This window comes from Natator depressus, chromosome 2 (genome assembly GCF_965152275.1).
Source record: "Natator depressus isolate rNatDep1 chromosome 2, rNatDep2.hap1, whole genome shotgun sequence".
Taxonomy (NCBI): Eukaryota; Metazoa; Chordata; order Testudines; family Cheloniidae; genus Natator; species Natator depressus.
The window spans coordinates 189773030-189798966 of record NC_134235.1 but is presented as its reverse complement, the minus strand read 5'-3'; the positions used below and the strand labels follow the sequence as shown (position 1 = coordinate 189798966).

The window sequence follows — 25937 nt, the reverse complement described above, 5'->3', positions numbered from 1 at the left end:
GACCCAGGTGCTAATCACTCAAGTTAACGCTGCAGAGAAGAGACACACTTAAGCTACACCTGTACAGCAATTAAACACCTACAGCTGGTCTAGGTCAGCTGACTGGGGCTTGCGGGCAGCTGCAGGACTGAAAAACTGATGTGTAGCTGTTCGGGCTCAGGCTGGAGCCCAACTGTGGGATCCCGTGGGGGAGTGGAAGGTCCCAGAGTCCAGGCACCAGCCCAAGCACAAATGTCTACATGGCAATTTTTAAGCCCCACAGCCCAAACCCCGCAAGCCTGAGTCAGCCAACCTGGGCAAGCCGCGGGTCTTTTATCCCAGTGTAGATGTACCCTTAGAATGTTCAGCAATGGAACCAATGTCTGCAGAAGAAGAGCTCATTTCCTGTTCCTCTAGCAGAACCTTAGGAGGGCCACAAGAGCCCTCTCTCAACCCTTTACAACTTTTGCATGGATGGAGGGTAGGACTTCTAATAAGCCCTGGCCATAGACTAACCTAAGCATATCCTATAGTTCACTTTTTGCTATGCAGCTAGAGTTCCTACTCCACATTTTTAATACAGTAGAAAAGCCTTCCCTATGTGCCCCCTTCCCTGCACTAAGAAATGGTTGCGCAGTTTCATTTATTTTAAAAAAAAATGAACACACATTCACCTTAAATAAAAAACATGAAATTTTAGGTCAGTAGATGCAAGTTCCAGGAAGCGACTGAAAATAGTTGGAGAACGGAATCAGTTAACTAAAGCAGTCACTATTACTCTTACTATAATAAAAGTATGGGATCCACTAACATAGGGATAACGATGTCTGCTGACAAGAATCCATTTTTAAATATACGTGTTCAAGTTTCCTCTACAACAGAGGTCCCCAAACTGTTGGGTGTGCCCCCTAGGGGGCACGGAGGAACATTCAGGACAGTGTGGCGGGCCCCCTATGGGGGCAGGCAGGGAGTGCCACCCAGCCTCGCCGTGGCCCCAGCTCCACACTTGACCCATCCCCAGCCTCGGTGGGGCTCTGCACCTGGCCAGGGGCCCTGCTGCCAACCCCCATCATGGCCCAGCTGCAGCTCAGTTCCCAGCGCCACCCCCAGCCTTGGCCCCTGGCCACAGCTCTCTTCCAAGCCTGGGGCCAGAGCAGCACAGCATCCAGCTGCTGGCCCGCACCACAGCCCAGCTCCTGCCCCCAGCCTTGGCCCCTGGCCGCAGCTCGTTCCTGTCCCTGTTCCTGCCCCCAGCCTCGGCCCCATCCCCATACCCACCTCCAGCTGTGGCCCCCTTACTACTGCTGTCCTTCCCACCCCCCACAGAGCCATGGCCCCACTCCTGGCCTTGGCTCTGGGGGGGCACAGACAGGGGCAGAGGGGCCGCAATCCTCAAAAGTTGGGGGACCACTGCTCTACATTTTCAATTGCTCATAATTCTCAGACACTTCTGGAAATGAAATTTTCCATGGTCTTATTCAATTTAAAGATTATTTATTTTTTTTAAAAGAGAACATAAGTACAACTAGTTCATCCATCTGAATAGGAAAGTAGGGTAAATGCTTTCCTCATATGTTTTACCTTTGTAACTCACATTTCCAGCTTCAGTTGTCTACGTTTGAGGACTATAAAACAAAGACAATGAGGAAGAAAAAATAACCTAAGAAAATTAGTTCAATATTTTTAAGACTATGAGTGCTAAAATAACCACTGAGCACATGAACTTTAGGAATTATTTTTTAACTAGTATTTTATGGCACCCTTACCTTATAAGGATGATCTAGCTGTTAGGGCCCTAGCCTAGGACTGGGAGATTTGGGTTCAAATCTCTGCTCTGCCACAGACTTCCTGTACCACTGTGAGTGTATCACTTAGGCCCAGATTTTTAAATGTTTTTAGGCATTGCTCCACCTGGTGTTGCAACATCTAACTGACTTAGCAGCTGATGCTCACCAGCACTAGTGCTATCAATGGTGCAAAAGTTAATGTAGACAGGGCTCAGGCATTTTTACTACATCATGAAAGCCTGAACAGAGACATCATTGGTTCAAAATTCTCTAGTGTAGACAAGGTCTTTGAGCAAATACAATTAATATTACCTAAGCGATGAAGGCGGAAACAGTGCCTATGTGCTGCCTTTTAACCCCAATGCCCGATATCCACCTAGCTCTGCAGTCTGAACAGAACTACAAGAAAAAACTTTGAAGATCAAGGCTTTTAGAAGTTACAACTTTTATGCTAATTCAAAGTTTTTCTAAACAGAGAAATACTACTCGTGCATTGAAGGTACTTTAATAGAACAATTTAGATAACCTAACTCAAGATTGTTTTTATTCTTTGGAAACTCAGCAAAGTAACTGTCTACATCATAAGTTAAATAGCTCAAAAAAGCATTAAGTATATTTAATTTCAACAGTTTCTATTTTTTTAAATACTCACACTTTTGTTCCATTTCTTTTATTTCTTCAGGAGGAATTTTTAATTTGTCAATATGCTCTCTTACAACACTTGCCCACTTTTGTAAGGAATCCAATGCAGTCCAAGGCCTAGACATGTCTACGACCAGCATAACCAGAGTGTCCTTTAGAGAGTTAGCCTCCATTGCAAATTTAAGGAGACCTTTATGATACACGTCACCATCCAAAATCCACACATTACATCTTGTTTGATCTGTAATAAAAAGTAGAAAATACAAGACAAACTAAAATCCGTAAGTTATCCTTTTAAAATGTAGTCTATTGGATCAGAGTTAGTATATTAGAATTGTGTTGACATTTTTATTAATATCAGATTTCTTAGCTCCTTGTCTCCATGAGACTGTACGTAAAACCCAAGGAACATGCACCATCTTTGCATACTCTATGTCTGCAATTTATCAGCCAACAAATTGGTTTCTTTAAAAAAGAGACCCTTAAAGTGACACTAACTTCCCCAGAGCAAGTTCCTGAAAGTGAAAGCACATTACCTCAACATAATACTTGGCAAATTCTGTAACATTTTACATCTGCAAGTACTTTAAAATGTTAGTCTTCAGAGTATTAGTGTAAAGCAAGTATTACAGTAAGAGAATATTTAGGCCTTCAGTGCTCAAAACTATCAGCTTTCCCTTAAGAGTTGAGCTAGATCAGGGCTGAAGGATCACTTTTACAACCCTGCTTTGAGCGGCCACAATCCAACATGGCTCCCTGTAATGTGACTGCTTCTCTCTATTCAGCTATGTCTACGCTACCGCGGTAAGTCAACCTACGCTATGCAACTCCAGCCATGTGAATAGTGTAGCTGGAGTCGACGCACCTTAGGTCGAATTACCACTGGGGGGGTCGACGGTTCTTACCTCACTCTTCTCGTCGGGGGTACAGTACCGGGGTCAACTGTAGAGCGATCTGCTGTTGATCTGGCGGGTCTTCACTAGACCCGCTAAAATCGACTACCAGCGGATCGATCTCAGAAAGTCAATTCCGGCTGTAGTGTTGACATAGCCTTCTCTATGATACCCGTAAGTACTAAGGAGAGTGTGTGCCATGGCATGATGTGCCCAAAAGGGCAGAAACAGTACCAGGCTTTGCAAAAGGTGGAATTACAGGAAATAGAAACCCGATTTTTTGCAGGGGGAAAGAAAAATGGACAGGAATACTTTACAGCTAGTCCCCTACAAGAAATACAAAATATCCCCTCCCAAAAATACTTATGTTCTTAAGTTTAATATAAACATTAATTTTTAATTACATTTTTCCTCCGGTGAGTCATTTAAAAGTGTTGGAACATTTACAGTTATCAGGTTCAGTAAATTGAGGGCAGTTTTCCTTAAAAATCTTGTTTTTATTGCTCATCAGGAGTGTTGGTTTGACAACACTGGATACGGAGCATTGTTTATTCACATAACCGGTAAATACAGCATAGTCAGAAGTACAAACTTCACATCACTTATCCAGTGTGCCTCATCCATCTTCCTCCTCTCATCCCCACTGGCTCAATCCCACCTTTGTGGTTCCCCTTATCCCTTTACAGTTCCCCACCACTTCTGCCTACTTTTCTCCTCTCTACCTTGAGCTTCCCACTCCTCCCACCAGCAAAAACCGAAGTCCCACATCCGCAACCTTGTCCCCTCTGGTGACATTTACGCAAATCCTGGCCCTCTCTTCACTTCCACCCACTCCACCTTACGTAACCATTCTCCACCACCCCTCTCATACCACCACTCTTAATCTCACACCCATCCTCCTCCATCTTTTCTCTTGAGATATCTAGAAGGATCACAGTAATCTCTGACTGATGCTCTGTACCTCGGGGGAACACCCAGCACCCCCCATGTTCATCCTTGTAAAATGATTGTGTGGCCCGCCCCCAAATAGAAGTCAGACTACAGCTATGCCCAGCGCCCTGCCTCGAGGCCCCCCTACCCCCACTGGGCCCTGGAGTTTTTATAGCATGTCAAGAGGGGCCTCAGAGGGGAAAAAAAAAAAAAAAAAGGTTGAACACCCCTGATCTACAGTCAACCCATCAGCCTCTCCCACTGATTTTGACTCTTGGATCTCTATCTCCTCTCCTCACCATCTTCCACACTCATCTTCCATGACTTCAGCTTCCATGTTGATGACCCAATCCAACCCTTTAACTGCACATTTCCTTGATCTCAACTCTTCATTCAAACTGCAGCCCTGGTTCAATGCTCCCACTCATCAAAATGAAAAGGAGTATTTGTGGCACCTTAGAGACTAACCAATTTATTTGAGCATAAGCTTTCGTGAGCTACAGCTCACTTCATCGGATGCATACTGTGGAAAGGGTTGATAGATTTCCACTCCATACGGCTAAATGCAGTGCCTTGCATAATGACAGGTTTCAGAGTAACAGCCGTGTTAGTCTCTATTCGCAAAAAGAAAAAGGAGTACTTGTGGCACCTTAGAGACGAACCAATTTATTTGAGCATAAGCTTTCGATGCATCCGATGAAGTGAGCTGTAGCTCACGAAAGCTTATGCTCAAATAAATTGGTTCGTCTCTAAGGTGCCACAAGTACTATTATTTGATTATTATTGATATTGATATTATTATTATTAGCTTATGCTCAAATAATTACTCTGAAACTCATCAAAATGACATTTCACTGGACTGTCTTCACCAAGGACTGCTTTCTATTATCTGTTACCAAATTCCCCCCTCTCTGATCTAATCTCCTACCCTTTTTCAGCACTGTCCATCAGCCACATCACTCCCTCAATCTGTCACTACCCATGACCTCCATTCCATCAGTGTTAATGACTTTTCCATCTGCTCCCAGTGCCCCCTTCCCTTTTTTCCGTTAATATGGTTGTTTATTTTCTCCATGCTTCCCACCCTTAACTTTTGCGCCCCTCTCCTATTGCAAGGTCTGCCCTGCCAACCCCTCTGGATCACCCCCAACATTTGCTTCCTCTGCTCCTGCTCTTGCTATGCAGAGCATCTCTGGAGGAAGTCCCATGACCAGTCTGACTTTATCCATTATGAATTTCTCTTCCTTCGTGCTATCTTTCTAGCTAAAACAGCTCTACTTTAACTTAGATGAATCCCATGCCCACAATCCCAGCTGCCTTTCTGCCACCTTTGACTTATTCCTCAAAACCTCTCTCCCCTCCAATTCTCTCTCTGCACAGGATCTCACCAATTTCTTCGAGGGGAAAGTTAACAAAATGTGTGACCTTCCCCTCCCACAATGCTCCTCTTCCATCACATACTCAGAAGTATTTTGTCTGCTCATCTCTAAACCATCCACTTCCCGCAGTAACCCCATCCCACCCGTTCACAACAACTCGCATCCCGACCTTAACCTCTTGCTCTTCTCTGGCTCTTTCCCCTCACAAAGCAAGCATGTGTAAGTCTCTTCCATCTTAAAAAAGCCACCATTGACCCCATTTGTCTCTCCAATTACTGCCATATTTTCATTTCATCTCTAAATTCATTGAATACACTGTCTAAAATTGCTGTCAGTAGTTTCTCTCCTCCAATTCCATCCTAGACCCACACCAATCCTGCTTCTTGCATTGAAACAGTCCTCACGAAAATCTACAAAAACCTCTTCCTCAAAGCTCAGAACCCGGACTCCACTCTTATCCTCCTTGACCCCTAATCCACCCTTGATGCTACCAACCATGCCATTTCTGAAATCTTGTCCTCTTCTGGTTCTCTTCCCACCACTCTAATCACTCCTTCAGTATGTCCTTTGAGGACCCTCTTCAACCCTCCTCCAAATTTCTAGGGATATTCCACAAGGCTCTGACCTTGGGTCCCCATCTCTTCTTCCTCTACACCTTATCCCTGGGTAATCGCATCCACAATCACAAATTTAACTATTCTCTCTATGCTGATGACTCTCAGATCTACCTCTCTACTCCAAACCTGTCTCCTTCTGTCCAAACTAAAATCTCAGCCTTTCTTACAGCTCCTCAGGGATGTCTAGCTATGAGCTCAAACTCTATATGGCTAAAACAGACTATTATTCATTCTCCTCCTCCCCCCCGCCCTCTTTTCTCAATCACTGTAGACATCACCAGCCTGTCACTCAGGACTGTAACCTGGCTGTAATCTTTGACTCGGACCTCACTCTAGCCTCATTTCCAGGCTACCCCTACATTTTTCAATTTCTTTCTGCATGACATCTTGTGGATATGGCCTTTTCTATCTATCCAGGCTCTCATCTCACACCTCAATTACTGCAATATCCTTCTCTCTGAAACTGACAAATGCAATCTTTCTCCACTCATCTATGCAGACTGCTGGTCCAAAAATAATTTTCCTAGCCCATCGTTTTGAACACGTCACTTCTTTTCATCCCTCCACTGGCTCTCCCTACTAATTCATTAAACATAAGCTACCTGTGTTCACTTTCTTGGCTCTTCACATCCTATCCCCACCCCACTCATTCACTACTGAAATGTCACTTCCTGCCTCCTATCCCCATAATGCCAGCCTACATCGCCCACTTGTTTGAAAATTCCAAACAAGTACCTTCCTGTTTTGCTCCAGGCTGCTCCTCATGCTTGGGAAGGGCTCCCCATAAACATCCACAAATCTACCTCAGCTTCCCACATCAAATATTTCCTTAGAACTATCTTATGTTATGAGGTCTACAAAATATTTGACACCTAGGCTACTGATGTGCTGAGACTACTGTCTACCATACGGACCAATACTACCTTGTTGTTTCCTCACACTTTCCTGTTGGTCTGTTGTCTCATCATATATTGTAAGCTCTTTGGGGCAAAGACCATCTTTTTGTTCTCTTTGTATAGCATCTAGCTTAATGGGGACCTGGTCTTTGATCAGGGCTCCTAGGGGCTATAGTAATGCAAATAATAAGTATTCTAAAGACACACCACCATTCTATCCCTGACAGTCTAAACAGAGGGTACCTATTATGATGGTTTCTCTTATGCAGATACCTGTGTATTGGAAATTAGACACACATTTTGCATAAACAAAACTGCCACTTGAAGGTAAGTGTTACTAAAGGCCTGGGCTAAATTTGAGCAAGTGACTTAGGAAATTAAAAACTCCATATCCCATCCAGTTTAGAATTAAAATCTTCTTACTGCTGAGGATACACAACTGATACTTACCATCTCTATCTTCATCATGCACATTTAAGTACAAGTATTCCATTCCTCTTCCTTTCTTGTACTCCTCTATTCCTTGAAGTCTGCCTATTAAGCTAGTTTTTCCTGCACCATCTTCTCCTAGAAAAGACAAAAAGTTAATATAGATCAAATCTGAGTAAATAATGTTACCTAATTACAGCTTCTTTTTTGGAAAAGTGAAATATCAGGTAACAATGGGAGTCACTCAGCTAGAAGCTCATGCAATCTGAAAACATGGGTGTTCGATTTATTCAAACATATGCATCAGCCTCAACAAATACTAATCATGTCTATTTATATTATTAATATATTTACCATCGTTTTTCTACTGTAGTATTTTTAACTTTCCTCTTATTTCCTAGCTTAAACAACATTTTCAGAGTATTGCACAATCACTAACTATTTTTAAGTTATATTTTGACATTCAATATGGTTTAAGTCCACAAAAGCCTAGATTTCAATTCAATCCATGAGAATGCACAGCATGATGACAGGATTCAGTTGGGACTTGCTAAACCTATTTGACTATCATTGTAGGACAAACTTCCTGAAGTCTGTCCCGGTGGCAAAAACCTAATTCTGTAAGTATGTCTGATTCAGTACTAGCAAATAATGGAGATAGTGTTCAGCAATTGAGGAAGCATATTCATTATCTTGTGTACTGAATGAATCAGTGGTCCCAGAAAACAACGTATGTGATCATAAAGCTAGACTGCAGCATAATGCTTATGATTTTCTGGATCCCAGCCCAGAGAGCACCCTCCTGTAGGCTAAACGATGCTTTGATGGGAAAGAGCAAGCCAGCAGGCAGGCAGCTCACAAGGTCTGGTAGTATACACACAGTGCAGCTGAAATGGTCTGAAAATAAAGGAAGAGGAGAAAAATAAATCTGTTGCATGTGCACAAGAAGATTCTGAAAGGATTATAATCACATCATAAATCAATCCATTTTTTCATGGAGAGCACAAAAGGCATCTCTCTGACCTCAGGAGTGTTCCTATGCATGCCACTGAAATAGCAAAGACAGCTTTTGGAGCTATAGTTGGCTTTTCACATCCTGCTAGAACAGGGGTGAGCAAACTTTTTGGCCCGAGGGCCACATCTGGGTACGGAAATTGTATGGCGGGCCATGAATGCTCACAAAATTTTTGGGATCCAGGGCTGGGATCCAGGAGGGGGTGTGGGATTTGGGGCTGGGCCAGAAATGAGGAGTTCAGAGTGCAGGAAAGGGCTCTGGGCTGGAGCAGGGGGTTGGACCGCAGTGGGGGGGTGGCGAGGGCTCTGGCTGGAGGTGCAAGCTCTGGGGTGGGACTGGGGGATGATGGATTTGGGGTGCAGGAGGTGCTCCAGGCTGTGACCAAAGGGTTTAGAGGGGGATCAGGGCTGGGGTATGGGAGGTGGTCAGGGGTGCAGGCTTCGGGCAGTGCTTACCTCAGGAAGCTACCGGAAGCGCGTTATGTCCCTCCTCCATGCTGCCGCATCCGCAGGTGCTGCACCTGCAGCTCTCATTGGCCGCAGTTCCCAGCCAATGGGAGCTGCAGGGGTGGCGCTTGAGGTAGGGGTAGTACACGGAGCCCCCTGGCTATCCCTAAACATAGGAGCCGGACGGGGGGGATGCCCCGATACTTCCAGAAGCTGCACAGAGCTGTGGCACACACATACGGAGCAGCCACCGACCCCACTGCCCAGCTCAAGTGCTGGAGCGAGGCAAGTCCCAGTCTCTGCTGTGACGCTCTGTACCTCGGGGAACACCCATCACCCCCATGTTCATCCTTGTAAAATAACTGTGTGGCATCCAATGCAAAGTTTGTCATGTTGGGTGTTTTCAGAAGACTCCTGATGCACTGAGCATGGTTGTTATAGTGATGTTATAGTAACTGTTACAGTAATGTTATAGGTTATAATTTCATGTATGTAGTTATGAGGCTGAAAATGTATCCTCCTGGCTTAAAATAAGCCCAGGAAAAATCTCTCCAAGAGCAGAGAGGCAGTTCACACCTCATCAGGGCAGGTATGTGACAAACCCAGCCCAGCCCCACAGGAACAAAGGACACTGGTCCGGGCAGCAACAAAAGAATCTGCTAGACTCTCAAGGGAGTCACCCCCCTTCTTTTGGTCAGTTTGGACTGCGATGAGGTAATGCTCACCTGACTCTGAAAGGGGGTGGGGGGCAAAGCCAAGAGGGAAGAAAGGGCATAATAAAAGGGAGAGACATTTGCCATGCTCTCTCTCTCTTCCACCTACATCTACAGACACCACACCAAGCAACTGAAGCACTGACCAAAGGGGAGAGCCTGGCTCAAGGACAACTAGCCAGCCTATGGTGAGAAGCATCTAAGTTTGTAAGGGCACTGAAAGTATTAAGATGAGCTTAGAATGCGTTTTGCTTTCATTTCATTTGACCAAATCTGACTTGTTATGCTTTGACTTATAATCACTTAAAATTTATCTTTGTAATTAATAAATCTGTTTATTCTACCTGAAGCTGAGAGTTTGGTTTGAAGCGTGTTGGAGACTCCCCTTAGGATAACAAACCTGATACATATCAATTTCTTTGTTAAATTGACGATCTCAAAGTTTGCAGTGTCCAGTTATGCCCACTGGACACTGCAAGACTGAGGTTCCTAGGATTGTGTCTGGGACTGGAGATATTGGCTAGCGTCATTCGGTTGCACAATCCAAGGAGCAGCTTACATGCCAGAGGCTGTGCGTGAACAGCCCAGGAGTGGGGGTTACCACAGCAGAGCAGGGTAAGGCTGGCTCCCAGAGTTAAGGGTTGGAGTGACCTAGTAGATCACCGGTCCAGATAACACCAGAGGGGAACATCACACCCACTCCCCAGCGGGAGCTCGAGAGCCGGATTAAGTCGGCTGGTGGGCCAGATGTGGCCCGTGGGCCGTAGTTCGCCCACCCCTGTGCTAGAATGAGGTTTATGTTTAATAGCCAACTTGTTGTCTACTCATAAGAACAAAAGAACCCTATTTCAAACAAACAAAGCATTGTGGACAGCAGTATGATAGCATGGAACACTACTCAGGTAAGAATCTAATGGCGTCACATTTGTTTCTTTTATAAATATTTTATAAAGCCGGGGGGAACTTGGTCCCCTGAAAGACCTAGAACACAGCTTTAAAACAGGTTACTGTTGTGACACCTTTCTTCCTACCCACTTCTAGCCAAAATATAAAATTATTTTAGTGTTTCCTATCACTATGCCCAAGAGTTTAGGCACATCTACAATGATAATCAATTAGAATAATGCCCAAAAAGGTGATGTTCTCTTCATTCCCTCATACTAGCTATGCATCCGAAAGAAGCCTGAAGGTCCAATGAGCCTTGCAGCATGATCCTACGAATACAATTGGTTCAAATGCTGCCAGTGATTATTCTCAATAAATTAGTTTCCCCATCTCGGGGATATAGTTATAAGAATCAGTATTATGGAAGTGCCACTTGAAGTTCCATAGTTAAAGTCATACTGACTTTTGCACATAAAGCAGGCATTAGTCACTTTTTTTTACACTGTCTTCTGGGTGTACATCCTCCCCAAAATTACAAGCTCTTACTTGAGAATACAAAATGAATTCTGAGAATTTACAAACAAACGTTAACTGGTTTATAAGTTAAAATGAAAAATGGGTCCTTTAAAACAAAATATAGCACTCTGGACCAGATTTTTTTTGTCCCAAATTATCTTAATGTAGTAACAGACTCTTCAGGCTTCCCACATATAGTTAACACTCACGAACTCTTGTGCATTGACTGCATGTGAAGATTTTTTTTTTTTTTTTTTTTTTTTAACACGGCAGTCATTTTGCCATTATACTTCATAATGAAAAATTCTCATTCACCAGGGATTGACAAATGTTCTTTTACACAGGATTTCATGGCTACATTTGTAACACCACAGAATAGTGAGACAGTGTATTTTAGTCATTTATCTTAGGACCTGTCTACACTTACAGGGATCAACGCTGCTGCAATCGATGCACTGGGGATTGATTTAGCTTGTCTAGTGAAGACCCGCTAAATCGACCGCAGATTGCACTCCTATTGACTCCAGTACTCCACCAGAATGAGAAACGTATGGTAAATTGACGGGAGAGCATCTCCCAACAACGCAGTACGGTGTAGACACTGCAGTAAGTCGACCTAAGCTACGTCGACTCCAGCTACGTTATTCACGTAACTGGAGTTGCGTAACTTAGGTCGACTTACCTCCGTAGTGTAGACAAGGCCTTAGTTACAAAGAGATTTCAAATTTACCCCAATTACATTCCCCAGTGAGTCCAGTCATGTGAAATTTATAATTTTGAACTTCGGTTTTGGGTTTAGTTTTGTGCCAAAAGAAGTTTAAGAATTTTTCCATTTTATAAAAGTCCTGCTTATCTAATTAACCTTTTGGGATGAAAAACTTTAAGACCAAAAGGAAAAACTGAGAAATTTTAGACAAGTAAGAATAGGGAATTACAACTAAAGTGAAGTTGCATCTTTCAGTTTTGCTAGTGCAAAAACCAAAATATAGCTGATATTCCACTGCTTCTAAATTTAGCAAAAAGCAGAGCCATTTATCCAAAAATGCAATTACGTCAGATTTTACAACTTCAAAAAGTCTGTTTTCTTCCCTGTGAGGATTTCTATTTTGTTGTATACCAGCTAGTTCTCCTAATTAAAATTTTTGTATGCCACAGAAAGAGTTCAAGCTTCCCTCACCATTTGTGAATGGAGTATCCATGGCTACATTCTTTGTTGCAAATTTTCAGCTGGGCTTCATAAATTTGTCACTCATGAACAAATGGCAAGACTTTCTATTACAAGCTGCTAAGCAAGCATATATGCTGCTGAAGTTGCTTTAATTTTGCCAAGGTTTCTTTGAATGATTCATTCTGTCATATTGCCTTCTGTGAAAAGGTAGCTTCACTTGTCTGTCAGAAAAGGTGGTGGCACAGGAGGATTCATGATAATTATTTTAAAGAACTCATTTAGTTTTACTAGTTTTAGAGCACTCTTTACTTAGGGACAGTCAGCTACTGTTCTTGTATGCTATTTTTGTTTGCTTTAATGCCATACTAGTAGTGAAGGCTATTAGATGTTGTCCACACTAGGAAAACTTAAACATTCTTCTTCACCACTGAGGCTCCAACTGTACTAGCAACAGAATAATCTGTAGTTTAGACATGTTGCAGATATTTACTATGTCATGAAAACATTCTCTGAACACTTGAGCAGTCTACACTCCTAGCATTTATACACCTCTACTACCAGTAAAGCGATACTTTTGATGGAAGTTGCTACGCTTCAGCCATTTTTCCTCTTGCACAGACAAGATTTCAGAATGTCCTTTCTACAGACATTTTATTTTATACCATAAAGGGGATAAGCAAGCACTGTACAAAAGCTACACCCTATTCCTGAAACCCTAAAGTCACTTCTACAATGTTAAGCTTCAGTTGAACTCAAGGCATAGCATGAACTGGTGTTTTATTTTTATTCTTACTGGAGCTCTTGAATAATTTTGTCTTGAATTAGAGTAGATATAGAAAAGTCTATGGTAACTGGCACAGCACAAGAAAACAGTTTTGAGGGGAAGTGGGAGGAGCAATTTTGTTCATAAAAGACTTACAGAAACAACAACAAAAAATTCAATAATTGTGTCTTCCATCAGAGTTTTAAAATATTTTTCATTTTCCACTTGAAAATGCTTCCACCTTATCCATGGAGACTTTTAGTAAACATCCACCCATTTTTCATATTGAATTATTTGGAGGGTGAATCATTAGCAAGAAATAACTTGTGTAACAATTATATTTGCTACAGGGCCTCATATGAAGTCAACTCCCAGTTAACTCATCTTGTTTAGTTGTGTCTTGTTCGTCTTCTTAACGAAAACGGAACACTACCTACAAACCAAAAAATGCATATTTATACTGTATTCTTTAAATGTGTGACCACTTAAATTTGAGTACTTGTATCCTTTTGTACTTTGATGGCGATTAAGTGGTAAATATAATATGCTTGGAAAGTCAAGTGAATATCAAATGCTTAAAGGAAACTTGCACTAGTAAGTGACCAGAACACTGACAGTGCAACCAATACACCTCTACCCTGATATAATACGACCTGATATAACGTGGTAAAGCAGCACTCCGGGTGCGGGGCTGCGCGCTCCGGCAGATCAGCACGTCAGCGTGTCTGGCTCCGACACGCTGCTCTGAGCAGCGTGTTAAGGGTGCCCAACCGGGGCCGAGTGGCTGGATAAGGGGCAGAGGGTCTCGGGGTGTGGTCAGGGGACAGGAAGCAGGGGGGGTTGGATGGTTTGGAGGTTCTGGGGGTGGGGCGGTCAGGGGTGTTGACTAGGACGTGGGAGTCCCGGGGGGCCTGTCAGGGGGCGGGGGTGTGGATAGGGTTGGGGCAGTCAGGGGACAGGAAGCAGGGGGTTAGATGGGTCGGGGGTTCTGAGGGGGTCAGTCGGGGGCGGGAAGTGACTATTAACAGAAATACTCTAGGCCAAAGCAAGTCTGATATAATGCGGTTTCACCTAGCGCAGTAAGATTTTTTGGCTCCCGAGGACCGTGTTATATCGGGGCAGAGGTGTAATATAAATACCCAATCAACCCACCCTTATTAGATTGTGACCAGGTAGCTATTATAGCCTTTTGAAGACACCCTCTGTCAATACATCATTTAAAATAATCTCTTTTCAGTGTTTGATTTAGAATGCCCAACAAAAAATTATATATCTCACTAAGTCAGATGAACCTCAGACAGGAGAAAATTCAGAATAAAGAGAATCAATATGAAGTTCACAATTACAGCAAGGTAGGGTTGCAACATATGTAAGTATCTCTCCTAGCATGACAGAGCTCCTATAAAATTGCCTCTGATCAACCTATACCACCCTGCTTTAAACAGGTATCAGAGCAAACCAAGGAAGTAGAAGTGGATCCTGTGTCAGCACTTTCACATCAAGAAAGCAAGGGGTTTTGTTTTGGGGAAGAAGGGGGAGGCAGGAGAGACCAACTGCAATCTTAAACAAGATTAGATGATTGGGCACGATGACCTGTCTAATGATTATCCTCCTTCTCTCAGAAAATCTCTAAACATGACAAGCTGTTTTCCCACATTCCATTAGGTAGCAGACCCTACATATGGTTATAAAGAATTCCGTGGCATACTAATCAATCAGTTGGAGCACAAAAATGAATGTTGGTGCTCAGTAGGATCCAGGAGTGGTGAGTGTGGAACATAAGCTGCCTGCTCTTTGTGGAAGGGGAGAAAGGGTTAATTATCAGCTGCCGAAAACTTTCTAATTGCCCACAGCAGCCTTTTTTGACTATAATGTCAGAACTGATGCACAGCATGCAGCTATCTGTAGGAGTTATAAAAGTAAACAGTGATGCATTTGATTCAAGTTCTGTATAAAAAAACCCAGCTCTCTCACTTGTGCTCTTTCCTAAAAAGATTTCAAAACAGTCCAAGAGGGCAGAGTTATAATGACACACTCATACAGAGGGCACTGTGCTGGTATTTTGGGCCCCAAGACAAAAAATGAAATAGAACACAACTTCAAATGGAAACTGCTTAAGAATTTCACAAATATATGACCATACTTTGATAATAAAAAGAAGCGGTATCTAACTTTAGCATAGGAAGAGGTCCTCTGGACTGTGATACTTTGAGATCCTGGGATTGAAGGCTCAATAGAAGTCGTCAGTGCTTTACACAGATGTACTAAGTATCAAAGATCCTGACAGGAACCCTCATTTTATAGATGGAGAAATAGGAACAGAGATGTCACACACATCTGTAAGTCAGAAACAGAACTCAAATCTCTTGTTCCCTATCTAAGTTCACAGGTAAGAAATGGTCTTATTCATACAGATAGCACCTCTGGCAGTTTAAAGTATCTCTCTGTGATTTAACAAGCAGTAAAAACCCTAGATGAGAGGGAAAGTGCAGTTGAACAGACTTAAAGATTAACAGCAGCCTGAAGAACCAAACCACAAAAGGCAGAATCAGAAGCAAGTATCCTCTTGTAGTTTTTATTTTTTGCTGAATTACTGTTCCTAATTAGACAGTCTGACCATATGAAAGCATCAGTAAAAATAGCTGATGGGACTAAAATGATAACTGGGAGGTTGGAGGAACAAGACCTATTCATGAGACTGATTTTAGAACATCTTTGCTATCCTGGAAGTCTGTTAAAAAAAGGAGGGAAATCGTGCATTCCCCTTACATAGAGAGGGGACTTTGAACAGGTGGGTGACACCTGTCTGAAAGAAATATGAGCTTATATGAAAAGTAGCTAGCTCAACTTAATCCTGGTGATGCAAGTAAGGTGAAGCATTTTGATTAATTACTGGAAACTATGACTGCACCTCTATTAAGAACATCTGCCTTCTGGACTGTGAAAGTGGTTTATACTTTTGGTCTTATTTCACTCATGCCTACACCTAGACACAAACAGAAGCAGCAGTCCAAAATGCATTTTTCTATCTTTGTTTAGGAAGTAGATTACGTTTCACTCCTTCAATTTACTGTGATCCATGTCTGTGTAACATCTAGACTAGACTACAGCAACATGTTCAATTATATTTGGTAGAGCGCACCATGGGAAGCCCCACCTTATACAACGTACTATAGCCTGTCTCCTAACTGTGACAGGCTGGCCAGCTCACCTGTGTGCTCAGCACTGACTCCCACAGTCAATTCTGGTACTAAGGTAATGGTTTCATCTTCAAAAGTCATAGTTAGCTAAGGCCAAGCACTGCCTCTTTAACAGTAAAAATACTTAGCTTTCATACATTGTTTCTCATCTGTAAATCTTAAAGAATGGTCAATCACTTGGAGAACAGAGAGCGAGGCATTTCCTGCACTCAGTACAGTTCAAAATGGGTTGTGCCCCTCTCCCACAAAAGGAAATCTCCCTCATGCATACTGCCAGGTATGCTGCTGAAGCTTTTAGTTCAAAACAGCTTCCACCAACAAGAACTGCATCCATGGCTTGAAAGCTTCATATCAAACTCTAAGTTGTAGAGCAGCTAAAAACACCTCTACTTCAAAAGAGTAAACAAAGCTACAAGCAGAATAAATGGCCCTGATCACTACTTAGTTTTTATTTCTATTCCATATAGGAAGGGCAGCATCCTAGTGCAAAGCTCAGAACAATATCCATCTGACTGCTGGGAGTAGCCAGGCATGCCAAGTTTCCCACTGAAGTTTTGCCCTGGATCCTACTGCCCCAACCACATATTTTTGCAGCCTCTGGTTAAGACATGACCACTAGTTAGGAGTTGACCCTCATCCCTCCTCGTTGAGGCACAATCTCCTTATTTTATCTAGTGTCTGCTATTCCCTGCCCTGCCTAGTGTGTACATCTTCACTTTTAATGATCCCTTACCTTGATTTTTTTCTGAAATCTCACTGACCTCAGTCCTTGTTATGGACTGCAGCAGCAAGCAAAACTGGAGTCTTGTACATTTCATTGGGCTGCCAGGCTTCTCCAGAAGAGAGACTATAGGTTGCTGATACTAGGAAAAAGGAAAAACTCTCCTCCCTTCCCCAAAGCAAGCATCTCTCACATTTTGTTGTTGACAATGCTCTACATGGCAGAAACAATCTTTCTTAAGTCTCATTTAAAAAAAAAAAACAGACAGGTCTTTTTGCTCCTTTATGATGTAGAAGGCCTGAAAGATGTTTTGTTTATGTAATTTTCTGGTTTGTTTGGTTTTTTTTTCCCACATAAAAAAATTCAGGTCTTGTTTAGCTTGTCTTTTTTAGACACCTGGGTTGACTTGAGAACAGACAGGATTATGATGATTTTTCAAAATTTAAAATGACGACATGTCACAAGTGAAAATGAAAAAGGAAATTATTTTCATTCAGACTGTTAAACTTGGTGTTGTTCTCAGAGAGTCCACAATACATATTTCTAAAGCCAAAGTCCAGCAACAAAACTAGGAAAGACTACACTTAATATTCCTGACAAGAAACAAGCAGATTTTTTTAAAAAGCCTTTTAGGACTCTGTATGCTTCCAACAGCAGCAAGAATAGGCGCAGACTCTTTCTCCCTCCTGGCAGATTACCCTCAAGGGAGCTTTGGAACAGAAGAGACTCAACTTCCCTTTACCAAGCTGATAGAGCATAACAATCAAGCCTGAGCCTAAGGGGTCAAATATGTAAAATCCAGAAATTATATTTACTCCAAATGCTGTGGGCATGCCTGAAACTAAAGGGATACTGGAACAGCATAATAAGAATTATACTAATGGTAGCACAAGTCTCCATCTTCTTGAGCCTCAGGTTACGTGAACTACAACTATTTTCAAGGATAATTAAAATATAACACTTTACCCAGATAGCCCTGCACTGGTGAAACAATAAAACCACTATTTAAATTTCTACAACCTATAGTCAGCGATACAATGGATTTCAGATAAACTACACATGCCACTGAAAAAGGCCTTTCACAAAGCACAAAGCTAATAAGCCAAACTTCATGTTTATCAACTACTTATAAGACAAAGAATAAAATCCATAATTTTGATTAATCTTGCGCACTTCTATAAAAACTCATCACCATATCATCTAAGTTCTGAATATATAAGTTACACTGAACCTAAATATAATTTAACAAATAAGTTAAACAACTTTACTGTCTTGTAAGGCAAAGTAAGCAACATTTTTTCAAATAATTTAAGTTCACTGTATTGAATGTATCTTTCCTTAATGTATTATTTGAGTTCTTTTTAGAAGTTTTTTGAAGTTATTAAAAATAATGCTCTGGAGAGAAGGGCTAAAAGATCTAACTGTTTCTATTTTTAAAGTACTATAAATATGATACTAAGCAAGCAGGTCATTTTGGGAAAAAAACATTATTACTGCAATTAAGCTCTACCCACAACTCCAGAATACCTGGATGTTTCTGTGAAATCAATCAACAGCAGTAACATTATTTAGGGTTGAAGAGAGGGCATCCAATAACTGGAGGCCAATATGAAAAGATGGGGGGAAGGGGTCCATCAGAGGATGTTGGAATTTTTATTAGGAAACAATCCCTAGACCCTGCCCTTCAAGGTTGGTACATTCACATCATGAGGTGTTTACACTGCAGCCAACCACTTGAGAGAATCTGGCCCATTGTCCTTACAGATTAAATAGCCAAAAGTTTCTCTGCCACTGAAACAAAGATGACCAATGAAACCTTGTGAAATGGCCATTCCAATACTCTGTATATTGCTTGCAAATGTAAAATTGGTAACTGAGTGTTCGAACAATGCACTAAGATAGTCAATGATGGACAAACTGAATATTCAGCCAGACCACCTCAATCTGGTTTGTGTTCAATCTGCAAGCAGGATATGTTCCCCTTTGGGATCTGCCCTGATGAGGATATCCCTAGACCCTGTTCTGGGGCTCTCTTTTGTATCAGCCTCTTATATGTGACACATTTGAATATCCAACTTCCACCTCAAATTCCCTACTGGAAGGAAAGGACTCTCCTGCCCTACTTAATTTGTGTGGGATATCCACCGCTGTCCCCACCTCCGACCCCATACCTTCATCATCCCTCACTTTTGAGTCTGCCTCCAGAAATAGCTCCAATACCCACTACCAGTCAAGCAGAAGAAAGGTGACAAATATTTATGTAATTTTATAACTGTTCACACAGTTCTGAACAACAACACTGAAATGGCTCCAAGAAAATTTAAATCTGCTGCTTGGAAAGTTATTAGCAGAAGAAGAACTGGAGCAGTCTGTTAGTAGTACTCAATTCATATTCTGAAAATACATTTTGTAGCCACAAAGGTAAAAACAAAAACCTTATTTCTGTGGAAACTCACTGATTTGGAATTCTTGCACTAATCAGGGAAAGTTTTTATTTTGTCACTGGTGGGGAATTTTCAAACCTAGTACTGAATATAGGCTATGACTCTAGGTCTTGTAAGTCTTATTATATTTCTCCTCTAACATTAGGGTTCAGGGTTAATGCCTCACTGAGATGAATGAGACACCTCAGAATTACTATTTCAATCTGCAGACTTCAACATGGTTCACATTCAGAAGGTTCTCTTTCTATGTGGAAAGGGAAGGATTATGTATGTTTGGGGTTTGGTTTGGTTTTGTTGAGGGGGGAGTAAGTTTTTATTTATTTTAAGAGTGAAGCTTGAAATTCTACAGAAATCAATTAAATCAAGATAGTACAAAGAGTGAGATCAATGATCAGTAGTGCCAGAACAGTGTGCTATCAAGTACCAGCTCAAAACAACCTATGGATAAAGGTGATCAGAACACACCTGCAGAGTTTTATTCATCCATTGGACTAGGAAAATTTTGATGGACAACACATTAGTTTTTCATTATCATAGTAAGGTCAGGCAAGTAGATTTTGTAGATTGGACTGGTACAGTCTCATGACAGTTTTGCAAATTTAAACTAGACTTCTGAAGCTCAATGATACTCACTAGGTCATCCAGAAATTATGCCATCAGAGGAAACACTATTTGCTGAAGAAGAAGGAAGAGAAGATACAGCAGTGGCCATACCCATTACAAAAACAGAAGAGTGTAAGTAGAGACGTTAGCTATAGTTACGTAAAATTCTTAGCTGGAGACTGTGGAAGCTAGGCTTGAGATCCCGCTCCTCCCCTCCCGTCCCGTCCCCTCTCCAGACCTCCTGGCAGCCACTCCTCAGGAACAGGGTCTCACTCTCAAAGACTCAAATAGTTTAGCCATACGAAGTGGGATGTTTGGGGTTCAAAGAAAATGTGGAGGCAACAAGGCTTTAAAAAAAAAAAAAAAAAGATTCTTAAGACTGCTCACTCAAAACTCTGAACATCAAGCAGAGCTGAATACATGGAGAAGGTGAAACTAGATTCAGTTTAAACATGAACAAAGGTGTTTAGCCCTTGAAGTTAGGAATGTCTTTTAGCGTAGTATGGAAGGCACTAGAACTCATTGAATGGTTTTAAAGAATTTGACGTAGTTAAAGCAGGTGGTGAGAATTTTAGTGGCAATATGCTGGACAGACTTAATGAGAATGTAGAGAAATAGGTGGGCAGACAGGAAGCAGCTGGTTTGTTCTCTTACAAGTTAGGGAGCCTATCAGTTGCCTTGTGCATACTGGAACAATTTCGTATGCTACTGACTGAATCCACTTCATAATTTACTTAAGGATATTAGTTGGAATATCTGAACTCAGACGTCTACATGATATTCAGGATGCTGCAGGTCATCTGTATGACAACTTGCTAAAAGTACTGGTTGCCCCTTCCTTCATTCCAGAAGTTAGTTCAATGTGTATATAAAAATTACACTAGAAGGGACAAAAGACTTCCTTTTTATCATAAGGCTAATATAAATTTTCCTGCCACTATCAGCAAGAAACCCCAGAGGAGATACTGGCAAACCTCACCACACTTATTACCTTCAATACTAAAGAGAGCAGAGGAGATGACAATCCAAACAGCCACTCCTCTAGATCACGGGTCTCAAACTCAGTTTACTTTAGGGACAGTGACAGTCCTCAAATCCTCCAAGCGGGCCAATAATGTGACTCATGCCACTCAGAACCTGCCCCCCCAAAAATTCTGCCCCTCCCCAAACTCCACCCCCCACAGGATGCAGACTCTGGGATGGAATTGGGGTGCTGGGTGCAGGTTCTGGGCTGGGGCAGGGGATGGGGGTTCAGGAGGAGGGGGAGAGGTGCAGGCTGTGGGAGGAAGTGCAGGCTCTGGGAGGGGGTCAGGGAGTGCGGCGCTTACCTGGGGCTCCAATGCTGGGCGGGCTGGGGGCCTCCGTGTGTTACTGTCTCCAGGCACTGCCCCCGCAACTTCCCATTGGCCACAGGGGCGCTTGGGCAGGGGCAGCATGCGGAGACACAGCCCTGCCCCGCCCCAGGGTGGGGCCAGCAGACACGTGGAGCGAGCAAGCAGAAGCTGCTCAGCTCCGCTGCCGTTGGTGGGACATGTGGGCCATTGTAAGTCGCCCGGGGGACATGCGGGGAGGGGAAGTGCCTGGGGCCAAGGAAGAGACCCAGCCCCAAAAACTGCTGGAGCACCGTGGGCCACATTGGGGAGGGTCTCAGGCCACAGATGGCCCGCAGGCTGGGAGTTTGAGACCCCTGCTCTCGATGCTTTCAGGAAGCAGATACTGAGATATCAGCGTCAGGTATGCCTAGTCTCTGATCTATTGCATCCATTTCCACATTCCCACTTTTGCTAGCTATATGCATTAGGCAGCATGCTGCTAACAGATAACATGATGAAGAACAACAAGAATAATCGCCAGACCCTCAAAAAATATCTTCCTAGAGGATCTCCCAGTCGATCGCAATCTCTGGCAGCACAGCAGGGCTGCCGCTAAGACAAGCTCCTTGCCTGCCCTAGCCCCATGCCACTCCTGGAAATGGCCAACACGCCCCATGGCCCGGGGGGGCAGGGGTCTCCCTCCGCGCACTGCTCCTGCCTGCAAGCACTGCCCCCGCCTGCAAGCACTGCCCCCGCAGCTCCCGTTGGCAGGGAATGGGGAGCTGCGGCCAATGGGAGCTGCGGGGGCAGTGCTTACATAGAGGGGCAGCACGCAGAGCCACAGGCTGACCCCCAGGCCACAGGGGCTCATTGGCCCCTTCCAGGAGCGGCTGGGGTAGGCAGGGAGCCTGCCTTAGTGGCAGACATGCTGCACCGCCAACTGGGAGCTGCCAGAGGTAAGTGCTGCCCAGTGGGAGGCCGCATCCCAAGCCCCAGCCCTGACCCCCGTCCCAAAGCCAGCACCCTGTACCCTTCTGCACCCCAACCCCCTGCCCCAGGCTCAGCCCAGAACCCCCTCCCACACTGTGAACCCCTCAGCCCCAGCCCAGAGCCCACATACCCTTCCAAACCCCAAACCCCTACCCCCAGCCCGATGAAAGTGAGCAAGGGTGAGTGAGTGAGAGAGAGATGGGGAGCGGGGGGGTTGGGAATCCTGGGTTGCCTTTAAATTCAAAAAGTGATCTTGGGCGTAAAAAGTTTGGAGACCACTGCTTTCAAGGATGGTCAATATACTCTAAGGCAGAGGTTCTCAAACTGTGGACCACAAGTGGTCCGCAAGCTCCATTCAGGTGGTTCGCAGATAGTTCCAAGGTGTATGCCTGGGCGGCCTCACACAAGAGACTGAAGGGCCACCCCCCTAATTAGTGGAGCCACACAGCTGTGGCTCCACTAATTAGGTGCCTGGACTCTGGAGAAGATGCACATGTAAGGTGGGGGAGGAATAGGAGGTAGGTGGGAGGGGGTAGTGGGGTGAGAAGAGAGGGTAAGGGGAATTTGGGATGTGCAGGGCTGCGGCGGCCAAAGAGGCAACTTTCCCCAGCTCCAGGGCTGTGGCTGCCAGAGAGAGACGACCCTCCTTCCCAGTCTCAGCTCTGTGGCGGGGGAGAGATCCCCCTCTTTTCCAGCCCTAGCTCGGGGGCTGACGCAGCAGGGGAGAAAGGGCACATCCACTGCATTAGAAAGGTAAGACTACTGATATTAAAATATGAGTTGTGTGATTTTATTTGTAGAACAAAAAAGTTAAGTAATTTTTTATATTTAGTGCTTTTATCCAAAGCGCTTTATAATAGTTAGTTAACGGTACAAACAACATTTGGAAAGATCATTAAGTGGTCCGCCGAGATCCTCAGCACTTTTCACGTGGTCCGCAAAAAAAAAAAAAAATAAAGTTTGAGAACCACTGCTCTAAGGCTAGAAGAGTAAGAAAATAAAGGAAAGGCGGTAGGGGGGAGGAACAATATTGGCAGCCAGGACCACACCTGGAAACACATTTCCCCAGTCCAGCATGAATAAGTCAATCCACTTAATTTTCAGAAGATGCTTATCATAAAAACAAATGCTGGTAACTACCCACTTCAGTCATCCCTTACATGAAAATGTGAAACAAAACACAATCTAGCTAGGAACAGGAGGCAGTTCAAAGGACTATCAATCTCGCTATCCCACTTCACAATATTAAAAAAAACTTTAAAAATTAATGAGACCTACGCCAGTTCCACTAGAACATCACCTCATCCTTACATGGCATTTTCATCCATATTGGCCATCTTAAGTCCCCCACTTAAATTTATACAGGGAAGCAGAAAAAGGACACTGATTTATTTTTGAATAAACTAATCTCAATCACTCTCACAAGGGACATTAACCAATAGATAAGCATGACAAACTCTACACAGAAAGCTTCACTGGAGACCAGAAGAGCTGCCGCTTCCAGGATCTTGAGACATGGTTTCCTAATACCGCTCTGCAAACTGATTTGTATTAGTATGTTGTAAAGGAAGATAGTTAAGAAATTCATCAATGCACCCCCTAAGGCTTAAGTTGTCAGTTCTTGGCTCCGTTTAATAGCTTTTCTGTCAAGAAGTGCAATCTGTCCCTTCCCATCCACAATAAGTTTTCTTTATTTTGCATGATTGCATATTATTCACCTTTAGAAGTATCAGGGGGTAGCTGTGTTATTCTATCCACAAAACAACAAGCAGTCTGGTGGCAGCTTAAAGACTAACAGATTTATTTGGGCAAAAGCTTTTGTGGGTAAAAAAAGAGAGAGAACCCGTTGTTTCTCTCCCCCCGCCCCCGCCCCCCAGCTTTGAAAGGATCTTACATTGGTCATTTTGGTCAGGTGCCAGCAAGGTTGTCTTAGCTTCTTAACCCTTTACAGGTGAAAGGGTTTTTCCTCTGGCCAGGAGGGATTTAAAGGTGTTTACCCTTCCCTTTATATTTATGACACACCCCAAACTGGTAAAAAACCCACAAAAGCTTATGCCCAAATAAATCTGTCACTCTTTAAAGTGCCACCAGACTCCTTGTTGTTTACCTTTACAGCTTCTAGTTCTCATCCCCCGCCCTGCAATAACTCTGATCGTCCTCAGGCCACAGTAAGTGCCAAGCAGAGCCACAAGCAAGCCAGGGTTTGGATGCTTCCACTGGGTGGACATAGCAAAGCACAAAGAAAACCAGTACAAGAGATGCCATTGCTGCTGCACAACATCAAGACGATAATGCTGCTGACAAGCCCCCGTACATGGTGGCCAAGACCCAGCCGGGACCCCGCCCACCCGGCTAACAAGGAGCGGCGGCAGCCGCCGACGCTGCAGGGGCTCTGGACGCAGATTTTGTGCGTCCAGCCGTGCTGACGGCCTGAACGAGGGAGATGCTGAGGGAGCCTCTCACGGAGCCAGCGGAACCCGCCCTCCCCAGAGGGAAGACAGATGGCAAGCGCCACCCTCCTCCAAAGCCGCCACCCCAGGGGGGGCAACCCCCGCTCCCAACGGGGGGGAGGCGCTACGAGACGGGGGTACGACTTGCCCCGCCCAACAAACAGCGGCGGCTCCGCGGGGCGCTAACCCAGCCCCCGGCAAACTGCACACTCGGCCCCACCTCCCCACCGCTGGGGCGCCGCCCGGCACCAGACCCCTCCCCGGGAGCCGGGGTGACTTACCCAGCAGCAGGACGTTTTTCCCCGAAGGCAGCTTAGACCTGGAGCGCGTGGACACCTCGCTGAGGATACAGGACCTGAGGGGAGACAGAGCCCGGTCAGGCAGGGGCCACGCCCGTGTCTGCACAAGCAAGACCCCCCCCCAAACACAAACGCGCGCGCACTAGGGGGATGGGGCCGGGGGCGCTTCTGCCGCTGACAAGAGCAGCCCGCCCGCCCCGCATTACTTGGCCTCACAGGGGCCCCGCGAGGGGGGCTCTGTCGTCGTCCCCCTCCCCGGGCGGAGCCTCTCGCGGAGCGGCGGCGCTAGACGGTAACGGGCGGCGGCGGCCCGGCGAGGTGGGCGGTTACCAGAGGTTCTGCCCATCGTCCTCCTCGCCCCCCGCCCGCAGCTCCGCGTTATTGCTGGCGGTGAAGCCGGCGGCCGGGCCGCCCCCCGCGCCGAGCCCCGGCGAGGACGAAGAGGAACCGAAGGAACCGGCTCGCCCCGCCGCCATCTTCCCTGCGCTCCCTCCAGTCCGCCTGAATGAGAGAGAACAGAAAGCGGGCGGCGGCGCGGCTGGCTGACAGGTACCCGGATGTGGGGAGCTCAGAAGGGGCGGGGCCGGTACCCGCCTGTGGGGCACAGTGAGCGGCCCGGCGGCCAATCACGCCCGGCGTAGACCCCCACCGGAGCGCGCCCACGTGCCCCCGGGATTATCCAAGGGTTGGGGAGGATTTTTTGCGGGCCCCAGGCAGGTGGCTGGCTCGACCAGCGTCCGCACACACCTGGGGTGACCAGATAGCAAGTGTGACAACTGGGGAATGAGCCTGGAGCTAACAGGCGCATATGTATGACAAAGCCCCAAATATCAGGGCTATCCCTACAAAATGGGGACAT

The 25937-nt window shown here is 44.7% G+C and overlaps 1 protein-coding gene across 2 annotated transcripts in view; it reads right to left on the bottom strand.

Moving 5' to 3' along the window:
* DYNC1LI1 (dynein cytoplasmic 1 light intermediate chain 1) overlaps nucleotides 1-25652 on the bottom strand; it is a 54879-nt gene extending 29227 nt beyond the window's left edge. The window contains exons 1-4 of one of the 2 annotated variants that reach the window (XM_074945612.1): nucleotides 25409-25652; nucleotides 25061-25134; nucleotides 7574-7690; nucleotides 2419-2649 (exon numbers count right to left, since the gene is read on the bottom strand). In XM_074945612.1, coding sequence (XP_074801713.1) covers nucleotides 2419-2649; nucleotides 7574-7690; nucleotides 25061-25134; nucleotides 25409-25554 — 568 coding nt within the window. In that variant the 5' untranslated portion in view covers nucleotides 25555-25652. The other variant, XM_074945613.1, reaches the window with a different exon arrangement.
* Nucleotides 25653-25937: the final 285 nt, after the last annotated feature.